This window comes from Podarcis filfolensis (genome assembly GCF_964270895.1).
Source record: "Podarcis filfolensis genome assembly, chromosome: 12".
Classification (NCBI taxonomy): domain Eukaryota; kingdom Metazoa; phylum Chordata; class Lepidosauria; order Squamata; family Lacertidae; genus Podarcis; species Podarcis filfolensis.
In genome coordinates this window covers 22,171,428-22,193,526 of record NC_139614.1, presented here as the reverse complement: position 1 = coordinate 22,193,526, position 22,099 = coordinate 22,171,428, and the positions used below count along the sequence as shown (strand labels likewise).

General features: G+C 44.9%; 1 protein-coding gene across 1 annotated transcript in view; it reads right to left on the bottom strand.

Moving 5' to 3' along the window:
* Positions 1–21,868, bottom strand: part of JAZF1 (JAZF zinc finger 1) — a 123,592-nt gene extending 101,724 nt beyond the window's left edge. The window contains exon 1 of the mRNA XM_083578906.1: positions 21,376–21,868. Coding sequence (XP_083435032.1) covers positions 21,376–21,490 — 115 coding nt within the window. The 5' untranslated portion in view covers positions 21,491–21,868. The remainder of the gene's footprint in view (positions 1–21,375) is intronic.
* Between the last annotated feature and the right edge of the window lie 231 nt (positions 21,869–22,099).

Genomic DNA, 22,099 nt, shown 5'->3' with positions numbered 1-22,099 from the left:
TTCTCGAAGCTACCCAGCATGAGTTTGACCAAACTGCGGGAGGCAGTGGAAGACAGGAGTGCCTGGCGTGCTCTGGTCCATGGGGTCACGAAGAGTCGGACACGGCTAAACGACTAAACAACAACAACAGGAAATAAAGACAGAGGGCAAAGCCTCACATGTTTAAAGGAATCTGTGAAACCAGCTAGCCTCTTTAGGATAGATTGTTGTTTCCACAGAATCATAGAATTGTAGAGTTGGAAGGGACCATGAGGACCATCTAGTCCAACCCCCTGCAATGCAGGAATATTTCAATGTGGGACCCGGACCCACAACCCTGAGATTGAGAGTCTCATGCTCTACTGACTGAGTTATCCCAATTGTCATATACTGAGATGCCCACAATATTTGTTGTTGATCTAGAAAGCCAGTTAGAAATTTATTTAGAGGCTAAAACCACCTCCTTAACGACTCTGCACTTTCATGTTAAAAGCGCTAGGTAGGTCGTACTAGATGTGGTACTGAAAAAACAGGAATTAATTTGAAGATATTTGTTGGGGAATAAAAGACAGGATATCTCTCTGCTGCTGATTTCCAGAGAGGTCTGATCAGAGATGCTCTAGAGGGCGCTGTTGATCTGCACCCAAATGCAGGGATCATGACAACAGGTGATGCAAGAACACAGGGATATTGAAATGTGGTTGCAAATTCTGCTTCACGCATGGCCAATAAAAAAAAAACCCTCAAAATAAAGCATCTAAAATTTTGTTTCTGCAGAAGGGGTGCTTGAAAGCACTTTAAGTGACACATGTGAAATGAATAGAAGACGTTTCACTTACAATGTTACCATGCACTTTAAGGATAATTTAACTAGTTTGAGGAAATTGCTACATTTATATGCAGCCACAGGAATAATGGACTTCAAAACGCATTGCATCTCTTGTAAACTGGAGCCATTACTCTCTTTAATTAGCATTTTTGCCAGATGATCTCTGAAAACTGGCAAGCTGTGTAATTCTGTAAAAAGTTCAAATCAACACATGGCCATCGTAAGATATTAAAAATATCAGAATATTCCCTTTTCACATTTGTATGAATCAAATGCAATTATGAATCTAATTATAATGTAAGATGAGAGGAAAATAAGATAGAACCAGTGGCCTGAATAGTCAGCAAAAAGTAGTATTCAGCTGAATGCTAAAGCAGCTGCTGATAGACCCTCTGAATGGAGACTGATAATCCAAACATTAGTCACTAAACAGCGAATGTGCAATTATGTTGCCAAAAGTTAGATTTTTAACAAATCATAATTCTAAAGATAAAACAGCAGATGCAAGTAAGTTGCTCTAACGATTATGTTCAAATTCATTATCAGTGTATGCCTTAATAATGCAGCCCCAGAGAATTAATATACAAACATAATTTTCTTCATTTTTTCATTGCTTCAAATCTGCCTTGACAGCAGAGAAAGCACAAATCTAGAAAGATATATTTATATCGAAAGATATATTTCTAAATAAATCTAGAAAGATATATTTATCATGGTTTACAGGGGGAACCGGCAAGCGACCTATTAAATAAAAAGATGGTAGATAATTGTAAAACCAAAATATGGAACATCAGCTGGTTTCCTAGCAACAGCTGAACTTAAGATTCTAGTCAATCAGATGTAAATTTCACTGTGCTGTCCCTCAAATGCTGATTATAGTAGCCCCCTTGAGATGCAAATTTTATGGGTAAATTAAATGTAAATGTTGACAATGTTGATATGAAAATCTGCTGATTAGCATAATTTGCATGTCTTGAGCTACAGTATTAAAGACTACTACCAGACAAGAGCAAATGCAAACTGTAAAGTCATTCTCATATGTACTTTCTTGAACACTGCAATGAAAACAATGCACCAATATTTGCAAAGAGAGAGAGAGAAGAAACTGATTCCTTCAGAAATCCAAATTGTTTTACTTTGTCAATAAAGTGCTGAATTTACTCTACTTTTAATAACAAGCTGGTCCACACAACATGGTAAGCCAAACTAGAGCTTAGCAATACCTTTTGCCAATATGTCAACTTCCAGAAAGGTACTTGCAGCCACTTTGCTCCCTCCTGGCCTTTTTGATAGCTATTGTCAAAGAGCCAGATGGCAGTAATTCACACTACTCCAAGTTGGAGTTAACTCTTTATTAGCAAAAGATGATAGCCACAGACTTGGCTTAGTATCAGGCCTAATAAGCACAGCTGCTATCGCCAGTAAGCCTTGCCCTATGAATTACAGTGGTATCTCTAGTTACGAACTTAATTCGTTCCGGAGGTCCGTTCTTAACCTGAAACTGTTCTTAACTAGAGGCGTGCTTTCGCGAATGGGGGCCTCTTGCTGCCGCTGCACCGCCGGCACGCGATTTCCGTTCTCATCCTGGGGCAAAGTCCTCAACTCGAGGTAACTCCTCCAGGTTAGCGGAGTTTGTAAGCTGTAGCGTTTTTAACCTGAGGCATTTGTAACTCGAGGTACCACTGTAGTTGCCAAGACTGAAAGCTCCCGCCTTCCCATAGTTGTCCATTTCCCCTCTTCTCCAGGGCTTTCCCCCAAGTAGTAGTAGTAGTAATAATAATAATAATAATAATAATAATAATAATAATAATAATAATTTACTATTTATACCCCGCCCATCTGGCTGGGTTTCCCCAGCCACTCTGGGCGGCTTCCAACAGAACACTAAAATACAATAACCTATTAAACATTAAAAGCTTCCTTAAACAGGGCTGCCTTCAGATGTCTTCTAAAAGTTTGGTAGTTATTTTTCTCTTTGACATCTGGTGGGAGGGCGTTCCACAGGGCGGGTGACACTACCAAGAAGGCCCTCTGCCTGGTTCCCTGTAACTTGACTTCTCGTAGCGAGGGAACCACCAGAAGGCCCTCGGCGCTGGACCTCAGTGTCCGGGCAGAACGATGGAGGTGGAGACACTACTTCAAGTATACTAGACCGAGGCCGTTTAGGGCTTTAAAGGTCAGCACCAACACTTTGAATTGTGCTTGGAAACGTACTGGGCAATCAGAGACTGTTCCTGTGGTCCAGCCAACCTCTCCTCCACCCTTCTTCTGGTTCTGGGAGAGAAGTGGGGAAAGGGAGCTTGTCGCAGCAGGAGGGGGAGATATCCATGACTCTTCACTGTTAGTTTCTGTTATCGCTGTGCAGCTGCTTGGAGTCACAGGACTGTGTTTACATTCCAGAGACAGTCCAGGCTATTGGAAGTCTCACGGGAGACTAGAGACGGATGTGACGTTCCCGACATTCACCACCCTGACTCTTCTCTGCCTTGTGGCCCCTGCCTCCAACTCTCCTGCTTCAGTTTCTACCTCTGATTCTGGACTTCTCTCTACCACTGACTCTCCCAGCTCACTAAGCCCTGTTACCTCCTCACCTTCCAACACCACCTCTTCCTGGTCTTCTCCTTCTGACCACTCATCATTATCTGACCACCAGTCCCTGGGCTCTTAATCTTCTTCCTTTGGTGGTTCCCCAGCTGGTTCCTCCCACCATTCCTGTGCGTCCAGCCAGTCCATGACAGCTACGCACAGCTAAGCCAAGGTTAGTGGGGGTTTGGGGGTGCTAGGAGAGCCTCAGACACAAACAGATCCATGAGATGCTCAGTTGCCTGCTGTGCCTCTGCCATCCACCAGAAAGCCTTCTTCCCCTTTAAGCATTCAGTGAGAGATGCAGTTACTCATGAGTAGAACAAACTTTGGCTACAGCTCATGGTTAGTAAGGCGAGAGCTTAGCCTCAAGCCCCAGTTTGGATGGGACACCAAGTCACATCTTAGCTTGGCTCTTTCTAGAATTTGTCCTACAAGACCGGGGGGGGGGGGGGAGGTAAAGGATCTCTGGACGGCTAAGTCCAGTCAAAGGCAACTATGGGTTTGCGGCGCTCATCTGCTTTCAGGCTGAGGGAGCCGCCGTTTGTCCACAGACAGTTTTTCCGGGTCATGTGGCCAGCATGATTAAACCGCTTCTGGTGCAACAGAACACTGTGACAGAAACCAGAGTGCATGGAAATGCCATTTACCTTCCCACTGCAGTAGTACCTATTTATCTACTTGCACTGGCATACTTTCAAACTGCTAGGAGCTGGGACAGAGCAACAGGAGTTCACCCCGTCGCGGGGATTCGAACCACCGACCTTCTGATCGGCAAGCCCAAGAGGCTCAGTGGTTTAGACCACAGCGCCACCCACGTCCCAATGACAAATGACCAGGTAGCCCTCAGTCATGTTGTATACTACCTTGAGAACATCCTTTTGTGCGTACATGCACGCTAAGCCAAACCATGGCTTAGCATGAACATTCTAGTGCACAGGCTCCCAGGAAGGAGATTGTGTGCGCTTAGCTCATTTCCAGTCATTTTCCTTCTGAAACATACTAAACCAAACCATGGCTTGGCATAGTGCAGGAGTGTGGTGGAACCGCCCCATTTGGCTCACAATGTCATTTTGTACAATCCATGCCCATCTGTCCTACACCTAATATATGACATTCTGCTTGTCAAACCACCTGTCAAACCTGGTCTGCAGGGATGCAGAGCAGAAGGATTCAGTCCCCGTGCCCCGCAGCTTAGTGTGTAATCTGAACCCATGCTCTTGGTTTAGCTCTGTCGCAATTAAGCAGAAGCTGTAACCAAAGTTTGTCCTAGGAAGGCCCCTGAAGCTTTGCAGCCTGCTGTACTAGCCAACAGGAAACTTCCAAAAACTCTTCAAAGGCCTCTTCCACATGTCATATTCATGCCTGTTTGGTTAACCGGCATGCAAAACGGGTTCCGTCTACGTAATTTAACTCCAATCCCTTCCTTTGTGTTGCCAAGCTATCTGATGCAAGTACAACGTCAATGGGACTGTGTAGCCCTAATTCATTCCAACTCTGGTGTGCGCAGCCCCACTCTGGGCACAGCTCCAGGAGCAAGTGAATGAAATTCAAGGCATCAAGCCATATGAGCCTTCTAAAACTTTTCAGCGTTCAACCAAGGAAAATGCTGCTCCACCCAAATCACCTTTTTAAAGAAAGTAACAAACAAAAGACAAGCAACTCCTCACTGAATCGAAATAAGTTTACATGTTGAGGCCTGAAGTGCTGCCATGAAGGTTTCAAGGACCATTTCCAACTACAGTGGTACCTTGGTTCTCAAACTTAATCCGTTCCGGAAGTCCATTCCAAAACCAAAACGTTCCAAAACCAAGGCACGCTTTCCCATAGAAAGTAATGCAAAATGGATTAATCCGTTCCAGACTTCTAAAAACAACCCTTAAAACAGCAATTTAACATGCATTTTACTATTTAACGAGACAATTGATCCATAAAATGAAAGCAATAATGTACTGCAGTCACATAATCAATCACTCAATCAGTAGCTGAACTGGGTTCCACACAGTCACAAAAACAAAACAAAAAGGAGCTGCATAAACAAAAACACAAAATAAATAGCAAAAACAAACAGACCTCAGCATAACACTCAAATCGGAAGCAGGGCACTCAAAACGGAGCATGTTCAGCTTCCAAAAAAGTTCGCAAACTGGAACACTTACTTCCGGGTTTGCAGTGTTTGGGTTCCAAGTTGTTTGAGTACCAAGGCATTTCAGAACCAAGGTACCACTGTATAATGCTTGTGATGAAAGTAATAGTATAATAACCTTGAGACAGTGATTCAGTGTGACTGTGTAGGTGTGACTCAGCCCATAGCTTGGCTAGTTAATCAAAGAGAATGCAATTTTGTACTATATTCTGTTCATACAAAAAAATTAAATCTTCATATCTGTATATTTAGTTACTGTACCATCCATACAAAGTTAAGCATACAAAGTTTAAAATGTTTCCAAACTAGGTGTTCATTCTGGAATTGTCACACTTCGTTCCCTCTTTATTGGGCATCTACACGGCATTCTCCTAAGTTTTGTCCGAACTGCTTTTGCTTTGCTTTGCTTTTTTCAGATTGCAGAAAACATTATTCCCACCCCCACCCTGCCAATAGTAGAAAATGTGATGGTTTGGAAGCCAGAGAAAGGTAGATCAGGATCTACTGTTTTATCTCTGGGCAATTTTTCAGTAGATCAGAAATAGCTTTTGATTTTCTATTGTTTAACAACAACAACAACAAAACAAAAAAAAATAGGCTGATGAAATAACTGCCCCATCATTCTGCCCCAACACTCAAGGTGGATTACATTTTGTGATAATGGCCTACAATCAGTGCTTTTTATCTGGGGGAATGCAGGAATGAACATTTTGTGAATCTAATGGGAGAAGAAACTAAAAAACGATTTTTTTTTAAGTTTCTTCTCTAGCACAGTGAATCGTCAGTTCCGTTGCTGCCCCTAACGGCAGCCTCATTTCCTGTCATGGTGTTTCCTGAGTCTCAGACGGAAGTGAGCATTTAATGTGTGAAGTAGGAGTTGGAATCTAGCATAGTTATTGGTCAGTTTTGTTGTATTGACTGTATTTATTTTCCCAATTTGAACTATAAAATAGTGGTTTTCTTGAGTCAAAATGAGAGTAAACTTTTTTTAAAAGTAGCTTAAAAGTAGCTAACCTTCATCAAATTGTGTTCCTTAGCTTATAAAGTAGTTTTATAAACAAACAAACAAACAAACGAGCCGGAAAGCTAAATATTATGGCTCACCTCACCTGCCCACATATTTTGGCAGTTTAAAGTATTTCGCTACCCAATCGATGAAAAGCAGCAGCTGCCAGACTTCACTGCTGAGGTTCAGTATGGAAAGAAAATGAAATTTCTATAGGATGAGAAATTGTGTCACAGAATATTTTCCAAGAAGCTACCTAAGGGAAGCATCATTCTGAAGACAGGGAACAGTTCTACAACAAGTTATGTGCAATATTAAATAGGTTTCGCCTCTATGGCCAAAAAAAGGGAACAAACTGATTCTTAACTCTCAGCAAATAATTTATTTGCTGATTTGAGGCACAGTTCCCAACACCAGCCTCTAAACAGCTTTTACAGGAGGCCAAATTCCCTAAAGTTTTACCACCAGCCAAATTCACTCACAACGCAGTCCAGCTACTGGGGACAATCTGCCTCTGAGCTCCTTTGGTTATACTTTTTGGCTCATGGGGCAGTTTAGCCGATTTTTTAAAACTTGCTTGTGTAAGGTTCAGTGCTATTTTTCTACAAAAAGAGGTGCCAGAACTCACCATGAACATCTCCCTCGTTCTCTTGGGATGGCAATGGTGCCTACCTGAGAGGTGCAGGAACTGAGTTCCGGCAAGTTCCAGATGAAAAAATAATCCCTGGTGTGGTTCTTCTGTTAAGACCTTTACCTAAGGCAAATCTCTAAGTCTAACGCAGCCACCAGCTCCCTTCTTCTAATTTTTCACGTGTGAAGCCTTCTTAACACACTGGAACTAGATAACTTCATATTCAGGCCTCAGCTGCCCACTTTTACCTCAGTTTCTTCAACTCTTTGCCCCACACCTCACCGCGTCAACTGACTTTCCCAACTGACAGTCAACAGCCATTCGGAGTCTGTTGCTTCCCGAACCGATCCAAATGTATTTACCTGAGCCAGGCCCCACCTACAAATGTGAAAAGTCATCGTTCATCTTCTCCACTTTTCAGAAAGAACCTGTGGTCAAACAACTACTGCTAAACACAATAGCGTTTCTCCACAGGGGGCTTCTGGGGGCTGACATTTTTTCCTCTGAAGTCCCAACTAGAGGAAGGTTCCATTAACACATACTGTTGTACCCAAGGGCTCTGGGGAGAAGAAAAACATGGACTACCAAGCTACAAGGAGGAGTTTCAGAGGTGGACCATAAGTGTTTCCACCCCCTCTTACATTGACTTACTCCTTCCAAAATTTCCTGGGGGTTGTCCTCCATTTCACCCACCCAAAATGTGAGCCATAAGTTCCAATATGAGAACATTCAGCTCAGTGCTAATATAAATTCTTAAATATGGTTTCCCCATTTAATCAAAATAAATGGAGTGGGGGAAGCCATAGGTCAGCGGAAAAGTTCACAGGTTCAAACCACAACATCTCAGGTATGGCTGGGAAAGATTTCTCTCTGAAACTCTGCACAAGCTCTGCTGTTAGTGTAGACTTCAGTGAGCTAGGACTAATGGTCAGACTTTACAAAGTAACTTATTATATTAAGCTGCTTTGGGTTATTGGAAAAGCTTTCTGAGATATTTATACTGTAAGAAAAATATATACGTTAAACATGCTTAATGTTCAATTTCAAGCATCAGACTCCCCCCCCCCCCAAAAATATAACTGGTTGTAAAGATGAGTCTATTTTAAACCTGTCCTGTTTCTATTTTTAAAACATTCTGCTTATTGTTTAAGCGGTAGGCATATGATACTAGGCAGTTTTCAAAGGAGAAGTGAAACAGATTGAAAGAAGTCAACAAGCTCAAGGAACCCTTAGGTTTCACCTGTGGTGAATTACAATGACAACAACTGAATGACGCTGTTCAAACAGATTTGCATGTGCGTGCATTGCATGTTATTATATTTACTATATCTTTTATTACATGTTTACAAAATCAGAACTGCTCCTTAACATGCTGAGTTTGCAATCTTACATTAAGAGTTTTCACCCTATACTTAAAGCACACAATTCAGCAATGAAATAAATTGTGTATCAGTCAATGAAGGTTCAGTTATCCAAGGCTGAAATTATTATGGCTCATCAAGTGGCTGTCTGTTTTAAGCTGCTGTTTCAGCATTCTGTAAGAAGAGCTCCAAAACAGCTATTATTTCAAGCACTCACTTATATATATTTCAGTTGTATTAGCCTCTTTTTTTCAGAAAGCCAAAAAGGGCTTAAATGGGACTCCTAGAAGGTCTGCCATCCAGCTGAGCCCTGCTTAACCTCACTGAGAAAGGAGCACTGAGTGCCCTCAGATTAATCTCTAGATCAAAATATGGATGGAGAGAATAATGGTCATTCTCACAGAATATGGCACTCACATTTAGAACATATGGTAATTCAAATATAAACAGGAACTAAGACGGCGAAGCTAACTAACATATGAGGCAATCATTAAAGGAAGTATCTGGCAGGCAGGTCCAGTTAAAAAGTAGACAAGAGATTCCACTAAAATATGAACCATTAGCAATAAATCCTAAAAGTGACAGATTATTCAACAACAATGAAACAAGGTTGTTTCTCAGTTTAGTAAGGAAATCTATGGAAATTCCCAAAGATTAGAGGAGCGGGGGGGGGGGACCCTCAACATTGATCTTAATGTACTTATTCAAACTCTTGCTAGAGAAAGTTTAATCCTGTTTTTGAATCCCTCTAACCTATTACAATGATAGCAGGAAGAAGCAATGATGTTTCTGGCAACAGAGTGCCCCACAGAGACCTGCCAAATGTAGCAATTCAGATGTGGTTTCCTGCTCCTATGCCTCTCTTACCACATCTACAATGGGTAAACAGAGAGTGTGGGAAGCCCACATTTCTACAGCAAAAGGAAATATTATGACTTCTGAGCTGATATTCAGAGGAAATGTCATTTAGATAGTCAAGAATGTGCAAAAATTGGCACGCCTGCATCATTATGGCAAAAGGCCTCTGAGTTAAGAATATATCTGAATCTCTGAAGTCACATTTTGTAACAGCAAAGGGTTATAGGAAGAGGACAGACATTATAATGGTAAAAAGGTAAAGGACCCCTGGATGGTTAAAGGCGACTATGCGGTTGTGGCACTCATCTCGCTTTCAGGCTGAGGGAGCCAACGTTTGTTCACAGACAACTTTCCAGGTCATGTGGCCAGCATGATTAAACCACTTCTGGCACAACAGGACACCATGACGGAAACCAGAGCACACAGAAACACCGCTTACCTTCCTATACCTATTTATCTACTTGCACTGGCATGCTTTCGAACTGCTAGGTTGACAGAAGCTGGGACAGAGCAATGGGAGCTCACTTCGCCACAAGGATTTGAACCACCGACCTTCTGATCGGCAAGCCCAAGCGGCTCAGAGGTTTAGACCACAGCGCCACCCGCGTCCCATTATACAACATTACAAGACACAGATGCAAAGCAGGCAGGGTCGGGGGGACCAGTCTGAAGAACTGCTTCCTAATACAGGTAGGCAGCCGTGTTGGTCTGACGCAGTCGAAATAAATAAATAAATTGTCCAGTAGCACTTTAGAGACCAGCTAAATTTGTTCTGGGAATAAGCTTTCGTGTGCATGCACCCTTCTTCAGATACAGTACACTGAAACAGAAGCACCAGACCCTTATATATAGTGGCAGGATGGGGTGGGGTTTTTCTCAGAAAGGTAGTAGGAGACGGGTGATTGACTCAGTGGGTATGGTAAACCTGTTGACGACTTCAATTAGTCCTACAGGAAAAAGCACCTTGCCTCCCACTATATATAAGGGTCTGGTGACTTCTGTTTCAGTGTATCTGAAGAAGTGTGCATGCGCACGAAAGCTTATAACCAGAACAAACTTAGCTGGTCTCTAAGGAGCTACTGGACATTTTATTATTTTTATTTTGCTTCTTAATAGCAATTGAAAAGAATTTTGGCTAGACCTGGAGTGAAAAACAAGTGTATCTGGGAGTCTCATAGAGGCTGATAAGAGCCAAATGCAGGGAGCAAACCAAGCAGCGTGGAAGGAGAAGGATAAACTAATATTTATGAAACACATCTTGGTATTGGGACTTAGGGTCTTCCAAAATGTGTGGGCTAACACTGGATTCACTTAAAGGGAAGAGTGAGGTTACGACCCCTGATTTGTGCAGGCCCAATAACATCAGGGTAGAAATGCGGAAGTTGTGAGGAAACAGTATTATTATGTGCAGCAGACGGAGGATGGATGAAGTGTTGCGTAGACGGATAGAGCAGCCACAAAGCCCTGAGATTAAATCAGCAAATCTCTAACACTAGTCAGGCCACTTCTGGAGCAGTTCCAGGTACCACACGTAAGTACTGTAAAAATCTAGTGATGCAACTCTACGATTCTATTTTTTTTAAAAAAAGATATTTATTAAAGTTTCAAAAAGGATCACAAAGTGGAAAAAAAAGAAAAGAAAAAAATACAAAATACAAAATACAGAAAAATAAAGAGACAATTAAAAACATATCATTCTTTTCATGTCTTGTCTTTCATTTGCTTGTTTCCCTGACCTCCTCACACCTCCCTTTTTTGTATACCAGTTCAATTAGTTAATTCAGCAAATCCTTTCCCTCCTTGTTTTTATCTTAATCCTTTACCTTAATGTATTGTAACTTAGCACTCTCACCTAATAACAGACCATTTTTACATACTCCTTTATGACATTACCGCTAAAACCACTTAACTTCATTCCGACATCCTTCTAACATTCATTAATTTTACAGTATTTATATAAGTAGTCTTTAAATTTCTTCCAATCTTCTTCCACCGACTCTTCTCCCTGGTCTCGGATTCTGCCAGTCATTTCCGCCAGTTCCATATAGTCCATGACCTTCATCTGCCATTCTTCCAGGGTGGGTAAATCTTGTGTCTTCCAATACTTTGCAATAAGTATTCTTGCTGCTGTTGTAGCATACATAAAAAAAGTTCTATGCAACTCTACAGTTCTATGATTCTACGAAAAACAAATCAAATAGCAATAGGTTCAGGGAAGCAAAATGGAAGGTGGTCAGGGGTAAGGAAAACAAGTCCTATCAGAAAAGTTTGAAGGACCTGGGTTTGCTTAGCCTGGAGAAGAGAAGAGTGTGGAGCTGGGAGGGCATAATGCTACTCTTCAAGCACTGGAAGAGCTATCACACAGAAGGAAAAGACTTGCTTTTTGATGCACAAAAGGGCAGGACTAGATCTAATGGGCTTAATTTACATGAGTTTTGCCTTTCGTTGAGCACAAGGAGAAGCTTATTAGCAGTAAAAGTGATTCAACGATGGAACCAGTGCTTTTTTCCCCCCCCAGGGGGTACATAGTACCGGCACTGTTATGTACTGAAGTTCTCACCCTAGGCCAGCAGGGGGATACTGTAGATAGTTATGCAAATAAGGGATCAAAAGTGACGTTCAGTGATTGAATAGTTTTAGAAAATTGTTACAGTTACGTTGTACTGGAGCTCTATATAAGCAGGCTGACTGAACCCTTCAGTTCAGTTCTGTTCTGGCCTGTGAATAAACAAGAGCTGTTTGAAGAATCGCTGTGTCGTCTGATATGTTCACCCACAACTTAACAGGCACCTCTTTTTGTTGCTGTTAAAAAGCGTGGCACTTACTCTAACAACTTCATGGTGAGTACCGACACCTATTTTTCTAGAAAAAAGCACTGAATGGAGCCATTTATGCAAGGGAAGGTGAGCTCTCCCTTCCTGGATGCCTTTAAGCAAAGATTTGATGGCCATCTGTTGGGGATGTTGTAGGACCAGATGGGCCACAAGGCCCTCTCCAACTCTGCAATAAGAATTCTAGGTTGGGAGAATCAAGCACACAAAGTCTAAAATATTCAGGCATGTGCACATGTACAATTCCATAAACTTTTGAGAAATCCTAATAACCTCATCCCAACATTGCAAGGACTAAAGAAAAAGAAGAAGCTAGAATCAATGGAGATACATCAAGGCAAAGCAAGGATTTATTTGGGGAGGGGCAGGTTTTATTGGTGGGGCAGAATCAAGTTATCTGTGATGCAATTGGTTAGTTAGTTAAGTATTTTTTATTTTTTTACTTGATGGGGGGGATCTGTCTCCCCTGCACCCCCAGCTACATGCATGTTCTAGTAAAGGTAAAAGGTAAAGGACCCCTGGATGGTTAAGTCCAGTCGAATTTGACTATGGGGTGCAGTGCTCACCTCCGCTTTCAGCCCAAGAGAGCCGGCGTTTGTCCACAGACAGCTTTCTGGGTCATGTGGCCAGCAAGACTAAACCACCTCTGGTGCAACGGGACACCATGACGGAAACCAGAGCGCACGGAAACTCTGTTTACCTTCCCGCTGCAGTGGTACCTATTTATCTACTCACACTGGTGTGCTTTCGAACTGCTAGGTTGGCAGGAGCTGGGACAGAGCAACAGGAGCTCACCCCATTGCGGGGATTCAAACCACCAACCTTCTGATCAGCAAGTCCAAGAGGCTCAGTGGTTTAGACCACAGCACCACCCTAACAATGCTCTAGTATGAATTGCAAGCAGTGGCCTCATACCTACTGGGAAAGCCAGGGGTAGAGAAACAAGACCAAATAAATATGTGGAATGGAAAGCAAGATAGCAGGAACCTGTGAGCCCTTGGAAAGGTCTTGTGCAAAATTGCAGTAGCTTTCCAAAGTATTCTGTGCAGAGGGAAATAACAAGTATTCTTGTTATTTGTGGTGGGAGGAGATGTGGGAATGTGGGAAAGGGAAAAAGAGAACAAAGACATTATGTTTTTAAAATACACCTTTATATTATTGTGCTACTTGCAGAATTAACTGTCCTGAAAGTCTGGCAGGCACAGAAGAAGTGGAGCTACAAAACAACTTAAGTTAAACAAACACATTTTCTGCCCGCAGGCTCTTGAAAAGATAAACTAAAACTAATTATAACATAGTTGTAATGACAGCTGTATGGACTTTTAACAGTGTAATCCTACACATTTCTATTAAGAAGCATGTGCCATCGTTTTCAAGACGGCTTTCTCCCATGCAAATATTTATCGGGCTGAAGCTGAAGTAACCTCCTTTGCAAAACAGAATGCTTACGGCTCAAGGTCTATCTAAAGCTGAAATAATATTTCTAGTGTGGCAATTGTGAGAAGAAAAAAGGATTGCCGTGTTTCATCGGAAAGCACAATACATTCTGACAATAGAGAACAGAAAAGAGCTGTTGGCAAAAGGTCAGAGATGTTAATGGAGATGAGAGACAAGTTCCAGGAATTGGTGGTGGCTGTGTTGGTCTGATCAAGATTCAGAAGGATTAAGTTAGCAAAGACTGGAAACCTGCTCCTGCAAATTTAGCACACAGTATCAATGCATCAGAGTATGTGGATCAGAGTATATACATGGAGTATGTGGATCATGCATACCACTGCCCTCTACTGTGTGTAATCAAAATAGCAACGATTCTATTTATTGGAAAGAGTCAACAACTGTATTTATTCAAACTAACATTTTGCAAAGCGACATTTTGCTTTAGCTAAAATAGCAGAGGGACCACTATTGCAAGCAATATAAAAGGGTAAAGGCAATCAAATTCATTTCTTTTAAAAGCGGATCTAGAATGAGAAGACCCCCCCCCCAAAAAAACCAAACAAACAAACCTGGGGGTGGGAAGAGAAAGGTGTACTTGCCCTGCAGAAATCATTAAGAGAGAAAGACTATATCTCAAACTATTTCCCTTAAGTTTGGTTTTTACTGTACATACAGCAGTTATCTCCTGACTGCAAATGGGACCCCTGTCATTATGGAACAAAGATGTTCTTTCTGCCTGGAACTCATCCGAAGAAAACCATCTAGAAGGATTTATCTCTGTGCACAATGACTGCAACGTATCTGCTATTGGTATCAATAGGAATTAGGTAAAGGCAAAGGGACCCCTAACCATTAGGTCCAGTAGTGACCGACTCTGGGGTTGCGGCACTCATCTCGCTTTACTGGCTGAGGGAGCAGGCATACAGCTTCTGGGTCATGTGGCCAGCATGACTAAGCCGCTTCTGGCGAACCAGAGCAGTGCACGGAAACGCCGTTTACCTTCCCGCCGGAGCGGTACCTATTTATCTACTTGCACTTTGACGTGTTTTTGAACTGCTAGGTTGGCAGGAGCTGGGACTGAGCAATGGGAGCTCACCCCGTCGCAGGGATTCGAACCGCCAACCTTCTGATCGGTTAAACCACAGAGCCACCCGCGTCCAACATAAATATGCCAATAGGACAAGTGATGATTTCTTTAACAGAATTTGCATACCACTTAATTGTAGAAAAAATAATCCAAGTGTTTTACATAAAACAACCAAAAAACAATACAGCAAAGGCACCTGCTCAATGTCAATGGGCAGGGAGTTCCACAGTATGGGTGTTACCACGCAAAAAAAGACTGATTGCTTACAAGTACAGAACAACCTTAGTTTGCCTACCCATGTGCTACAATGATTCCCTTGACCTAACACAACAAACCGTTTCCCCCAAATGTTGGACAAATGGAGAAATCATCCCAGGAAAACCACCCCAGCAAAACCTATGGAATAAAAATTTTCAGCACCTGCCATCATGCCAGCATATCTCACCAAGAATTCAAAACAAGCCATTTCTTATCCTTTCTACCCCAAATTTGGCATGGACCATCCTCAAGACAAGCCCTCTTACGATGACAAGCTTCAGTTTGTTGAACCATTTTCTATCTGTACAAAGCTGAACCCTCCTCCACCCACAATTTATCATTATAATGGCATAATGCAATTCAGCCAACTGGCCCTGAACATAGGGTCATAACTGGCTTATACCTAATCTAATAAAATCCTGGATTTAAAGTACGCCATTTATTTTCAGCCCTGTTCCTTCCCCCTACCTGCATCTTACAATGAATACAGGTCAACACGATACCAGGGCTTTATGGACTTGGGTTGTTTTGGGAGACCTTAGTTGCTTTCAGTAGTCTATGCTCTGTTGTAGATTTCCTTAGTAGGCATCAAATCTCTCCAGAGAAAGGCACTACATTTTTTTTCTGATTAGTTGGCAAATGAATAATTGAAGAAGCAAATGGTTGAAATCACTTAAGATGCTTTTAGGGATCACGCTGCCAATATGGGACAAATTGACACAAGCCCTGATGTGGCTTCCCATGTGTATTGTAGTTCTCCCTTCTGTGGTGAACCTTCTTCCACTGTAATACATTGCACTGGTTTCTGAAGACATTAACTTTTCCATGTGATTTTGATGAAAAACAGAGAAATTGGTTCTCTCTCTCTCTTTCCTTTATGAATTCCATTTCACCCAGAGAAAACATCCCCATTTTTTTTAATGGTTCTAGAGAGCACTTTAGAAATACAAGGACTTTTGCCATTTTGAGTCCTGTACAAACAGGACAAGAATCTTTCAAGAACCAAAGCATCTGCTCATTTATAATTATATGCATAATAAACTTAATACAGGCCCAGTTCTAGCCTGCCTTCTCGACTTCTAGGTAACTTTTGCACCTGCACACCTGCTAAAGTATCACTCCTCAAAATCCTCTGTTCAGTTATGCTTGGACTACTGCAACGCGCTCTACGTGGGGCTGCTGTTGAAGGTGACCCAGAAACTACAACTAATCCAGAATGCGGCAGCAAGACTGGTGACTGGGAGTGGCCACCGAGACCATATAACACTGGTCCTGAAGGACCTACATTGGCTCCCAGTACATTTCCAAGCACAATTCAAAGTGCTGGTGCTGACTTTTAAAGCCCTAAACGGCCTCGGCCCAGTATACCTGAAGGAGCATCTCCACCCCTATCGTTCAGCCCGGACACTGAGGTCCAGCACTGATGGCCTTCTGGAGGTTCCCTCCCTGCGAGAAGTGAGGTGACAGGGAACCAGGCAGAGGGCCTTCTCAGTAGTGGCACCCGTCCTGTGGAATGCCCTCTCATCAGATGTCAAGGAAATAAACAACTACTTGGCTTTTAGAAAACATCTGAAGGCAGTTCTGTTTAGGGAAGTTTTTAATGTTTGATTTTTATCATGTTTTTCATATTCTGCTGGGAGCCACCCAGAGTGGCTGGGAAGGCCCAGCGCCCAGCCAGATGGGTGGGGTATAAGTAATAATTTGTTGTTGTTGTTGTTGTTGTTAAGTTCCGGTGGCTTCCCATGGTTGAAAACATCTCCTTGGACTTTTATCCATCAAGAATGTGATAGCCAGGCCAAATTCAAGGTGTTATCATTGTCATAGAAAGTCCGTAACAGCATACTAGCCCCATATATGCTCACTCAACAGCATTTATTTATTTATTTATTTATTTAATAAATATACTGCCCTATACCTGGAGGTCTCAGGGTGGTTCCCCAAACAAGATCAATGTATAAAACCACAATATATATAATCAAAATAAAAACAACAACCCAGTAACACCTGCCCCCCAAAAGAACCACATTTTAAAAGGGAATAGGATGTCAATCAAATCAACCAAAGGCCTGGTTAAAAAGGAATGTTTTTTGCTTGGTGCCTAAAGGTGCATAATGAAGGCACCAGGCGAACATTTCTAGGAAGAGCATTCCACAGATGGGGAGCCACTGCAGAGAAGGCCCTTTCTCGTGTTGCCACCCTCCAGACCTCTTTGATGAGGAAGCATATGAAGAAGAGCCTCTGAAGATCTCAGAGTCCGGGTAGCTTCATATGGAAAGAGGCGGTCCTTGATGTATTGCAGTCCTGAGCCATTTAAGGCTTTATGGGTCAAATCCAGCACTTTGAATTGGGCCCGGAAACTAACTGGTAGACAGTGCAGTCGGACCAGGATCGGTGTAATATGCTCAAACCATGTTGCTCCGGTGAGCAACCTGGCCGCTGAATTCTGCACTTTTACAAGTACCACATAATGTTTGTTCCACATTTGTAATGAGCCAATATTTTAGTGTGGCAACTCCTATACCCTGGAACTCCCTGCCCATTGACAGGCAGCAGGGGCAGACTTTGGTCTTTCAAATTATCAGTGGGCAACCTGTGTAAGGTCAAAATTTGGCGCACACACCCAACTTCTGTTCTGCTCAATTCTCTGCGTCATAGTTGTGATGCCCTGCATGTAAATCACTTTCAGGTGCCTCATGGGAAGTGATTCATAAAAAAAGATGTGTTAGCATCACATTAGTTAGGCCTTAATAGGAACTCTCTCTCAGTCTCATGTCTGATAGGCAAGGATGCACCAGAGCTAAGCTTACAATATGTTGAGGAGAACCTGATGTTGCAATCAGATGTTTGCTCCCCAAACATTATGATGCTAAGTTGCACTGAGCAAAGCCATAGTTTTCACAAGCATGAAGATTGATCATGAAAGATAACCTTTGACTTAATCTTGAGAGAAGCTTAAATCTACTTTTACTGCAGCCTAAGGTTGTAATTATGAGCAGTGGGTGATTTCTACCATGATGAGAGAATGCCATGATAGAGTGGTTGTGTTTAATGAGAAGGAATTTAAAACAGAACCATCAAACTGAATTGGAGCTTTCAGCACCCTGTAATGCAGGCATAGGCAAACTCTGCCCTCCAGATGTTTTGGGACTACAACTCCCATCATCCCTGACCACTGGTCCTGTTAGCTAGGGAAGATGGGAGCTGTAGTCCCAAAGCATCTGGAGGGCCGAGTGTGCCTATGTCTGCTGTAATGTGTAAGAAGATGACTTCTCAAAAGTAAAACATGGTAGCAATGCAGGAGATGCAAGAGGTTGAAGTCAGAATAAAGTTAGCTTCTCCTTGCTGCTAATCTGGTAGGGGAAGCAAACATATATTCCAGCAAGGTCAACCCTAACTGATGGGTGCTTGCATTCCTAACTCAACAATTCATTGCTAGATGAATTATGAATTCTCCAACTCAGGGTCATTGACATGTGGGAGGGACGCATCCTTTCTTTGATGGAATTTCTCACTTTGCTACAGTAAAGCAATCAGATTTTCTCTTAAGGGCTTATGGCCTGAAAATAATTATAAGCCTACCCAAATGTATTCTGTTGATAATACAGGAAGCATGAGTATTCACTGGGTATCACATGAATGGCACTGATTCAACTTGCTGGCCATTTTTGAGTCAATTTTTATTGTATAGTAAAACATATTGCCTTACAATAGATCATAGACAGCCAGACAGATTCACAATACCAATATATCAATATAACACATTAGATTATTGGCCACTCCTATGCTGCCCTGGGAATGTGCACCAAATCACTGCATTAAAGGAGTAACAGTTATGCACTGGACTGGAAAAGGGTGAGGGAGTGAAAGAAAACCGGTGGAGGTGACAAGAAGCAGCAATAGAGGAGATGTGGGCTGGTACCAGTATCTAGCAGCCCCCCTGCCAGGTCATAGGCCTTAACAAGTGTCAAATGGTGCTGATTCCTGATATCATGTGAATACCACCAACTCTGAAACAAAATGTAACATGTAGTAACTACTAATAGCTGTGTTGGGAATGTTACACATTGCTGTAGGCCTTAAACTTACGCTATTCCCAACTGCTTATAGAGGAAAATCCTCTGAAATCAATAGTTTTTCTCCATGATTGCATTCTGGCTTAGAGAAATGCCTCTCCTGGCTTGCATTCTTCTCTTTCCAGCGGGCTTATGCCAGTGACACATTTAGAAAGGGTTTTTTTTTTAAAAAAGTGGGCATGTACTTTTAAAAATCAAGAACGAATGGCTTCCTAAAGACTTTTCACTTCATCCTCCCCCTGCCCCACTCCAAGTTAGGGCTTTCCAGGAGTCATAAAACAGAACAGCATGTTCACCTCTCCCATTACAGAACAGCATGATGTGCCACTTAGTTACATTTTTACTCAACCACCACAGTCCAGACAATCAAAATATACACACAGTGAAAGGCAAGGGCTTTTAGGCTCACAGTTCCAGCTCTTTCTTTTATCACCAACACTTTTTCATTGCACTTGTGTCACTTTTTATTTTATTTTTTCAAATTAAAGTGGTTTGCATACTCAGTCTGGAATAATGCATCTTCAGGACAAAGGCAGTTTCCTGATCAGTCTGTTTTTACCCCACCACAAATTAACTGTCAACTACTATCACCCAGTGCAGGCAAATAGGCAATAGTCACCATAGCCTGAGCACCTGCATCTTTCGCTTACATTCCTGCAAGGGTTATAAAAAATGCAACCTTCTTGCAGGGGGTGCCAAATTGAAAGAAATATTGGGGGGACCAGGTGCGGCACATGCACACCATTTGAATGGCAATGCCCATCAACTTGGGGGGCAACCCCCTCAAATATTTTATTGGTGGGGCCAAAGGGAGTTTTGCCCCTAGGAGTTTTGGCTCTTATGCCTTCTTGCAAGAAAACATACTTCCACATTCTTCCTTCATTCACCCGCTGCTGCCATTTACTCCTTGGCTCTCATCTGATTGCTCTCTGACACTCTGTGAGATTTCCTACTGATCATGTTTAAGCCGTGTGTGAAAGGTGGCCTGGAAAACCAAAACCAAAGGGAAAGAAAGAAAGCCCAGACCCCAAACGCCCTGCAAGGTAAGAGCATTTTCTTTTCCTATCATCCTCCTAGTCAGCGTCCCGTCCTTCCCTGATTCCTTCTGAAGCCAGCCTTGGCACAGGGAGACCCGACTGCCGCGGGACTTGTTGAAAGCACTTGTTCGACACTCCGGGCAGGGAGGGGAAGCGAAATCCTACAGGTGACGGCGGTCCCGGATCCCAAGGCTGACCTGGCCGCGCCGCCACGCGCGATCTCCAGGAGAGGTCCTTGGCGGAGAGGCCCAGCTCGGCTCCCAGTGGAAGCAGCCGGGGAAAAGAGGCGAGGCTCCGCCCGGGCGACGGGGGCTCCTCCCCCCCCCGGCGCCCCCTTGACGCAACCACGCCAGCCGGCAAGTCCCCCGGCGGAGACCTCGTCCCTTCCCCTGCGGCAGCCACTTGACCTCCTTCACCAGCAACCCTTCCCTGCTGCCGGGGCCCTGCACGCCCTGTCCGCCCCTCCGGCCTGCCTGCCTCCCTGCCTGCGTGACGCGCCGCCTCCGCCGCGAGGCGCCTCGGGTGCAGGGAGCGAGGCCGGCCCGGGGTTGGCCCGCCAGAGAGGCAGGGCGAGAAAGCCAGCGAGCGAGCAGCCCGCGCGCCCGCGCCATCCTCCTCCTCGCCTCCACACCTAGCAACAGCGCTGACAGGACGCAGCCGCCGCCGCTGCAGCGGGAGGAGGAGGAAGCGGAATGGCCGCCTCGCCGGCGGCGGCGGCAGCAGCAGCGGCGGCGGCTTCTCCCTCCCTCCCTCCCCACACAGCCCTGACAGCCAGAGCCGGGGCGGAAGCAGCAGGCGGCGTGCTGGACTCGTCCTCCTCCTCCTCCTCCCTCCGGGTCTCTCGGCGCGCCGCGGCTGCCAAGGCAAACTCCGACGCCTTTGCAACAGCCCCGGGGCTGCACGCGCCACGCCAGCCACCCGGCGGCCGAGTACCTCAGGCACCCAACTCGCCAAGCAGCCGCCGCCGCCGCCCCTCCCCGCACAACACACCCACCCTCGTGCCTGCCGCCCCTCACCCGCCGCCCCTGCCCTCCCATTCATCCCCGGCGGCAGCCTCGCCCGCCAGTCCCCCAGACGCTTCACCCCACACACCCGACGCCCCTCCCCGCTCGGCACTCCGAGCCGCTCCCGCCCACCCGCCGTTCTAGCCTGGTTGGGGGTCTCTGCCCGCCGCCGCCGCCCCCTCCCCCGCCCCACGCCCACGCGCCTGCCGGGGTGGGTAGTTGGGGGGGGGGAGCCCGACCCTCTCGCTCACCCACCGATATGGTTGTCCTCGATGTGCTCGATGAGCTCGGCCAGGGTTGGGAAGGGCAGCCCGCAGCCCCCGAAGCGGCAGGTATTGGAGAAGAAGGAGGCGGCGGCGATGCCTGTCATGGTGTTACATGGAGGTTTTCGCCCCTCTCCGCCCTGCGGTGCCTACTCTGCCAGGGCCGCCGCCGGCGGGAAAGGGAGAAACCGGACAGAGAGGAGAGGAGATGGGGAGAGAGAGAGAGAGAGGGAGGGAGGGAGAGAGGGAGGCTGGGGGTTGGGACGAGGAGGAGGTGGCGGCAGCGGCTGCAGCGTCGGGAGCGGCGGAGGGGAGGGACGGGCTGCTGGGTGGGGGGAGATGAGGCAGGCGCAGCTGGGAGGAGGGACCATTGCCGCACTGGAACAGCTGGGCAACCCCTGCCGTCGCCGCCTGACTCCGCAGCGGGAGCCAGAGACCCAGGCCACGCTCGGCGGAGGCGGGCAACCCACACGACTCCTCGGCTCTGCCTGGGGAACCGGAGCGGCGGCGGCGAGGGGGGGGGGGCGCTGCACAACAGTTGGGGGTGTGTCTTCTCCCCTCTCAACTTCGGAGGATCTTCCACCGCAACTTCTGAACGCAGCACAGATACGGCGGCATTGGGGGGGGGGGGGTTGCGAGGGGGTGGGAGAAACCTCGAAGCTGCCCTCTGAAAAATCTGAACCTCGATCGAGTTGGAGCCAAGCCTGGTTTACAGC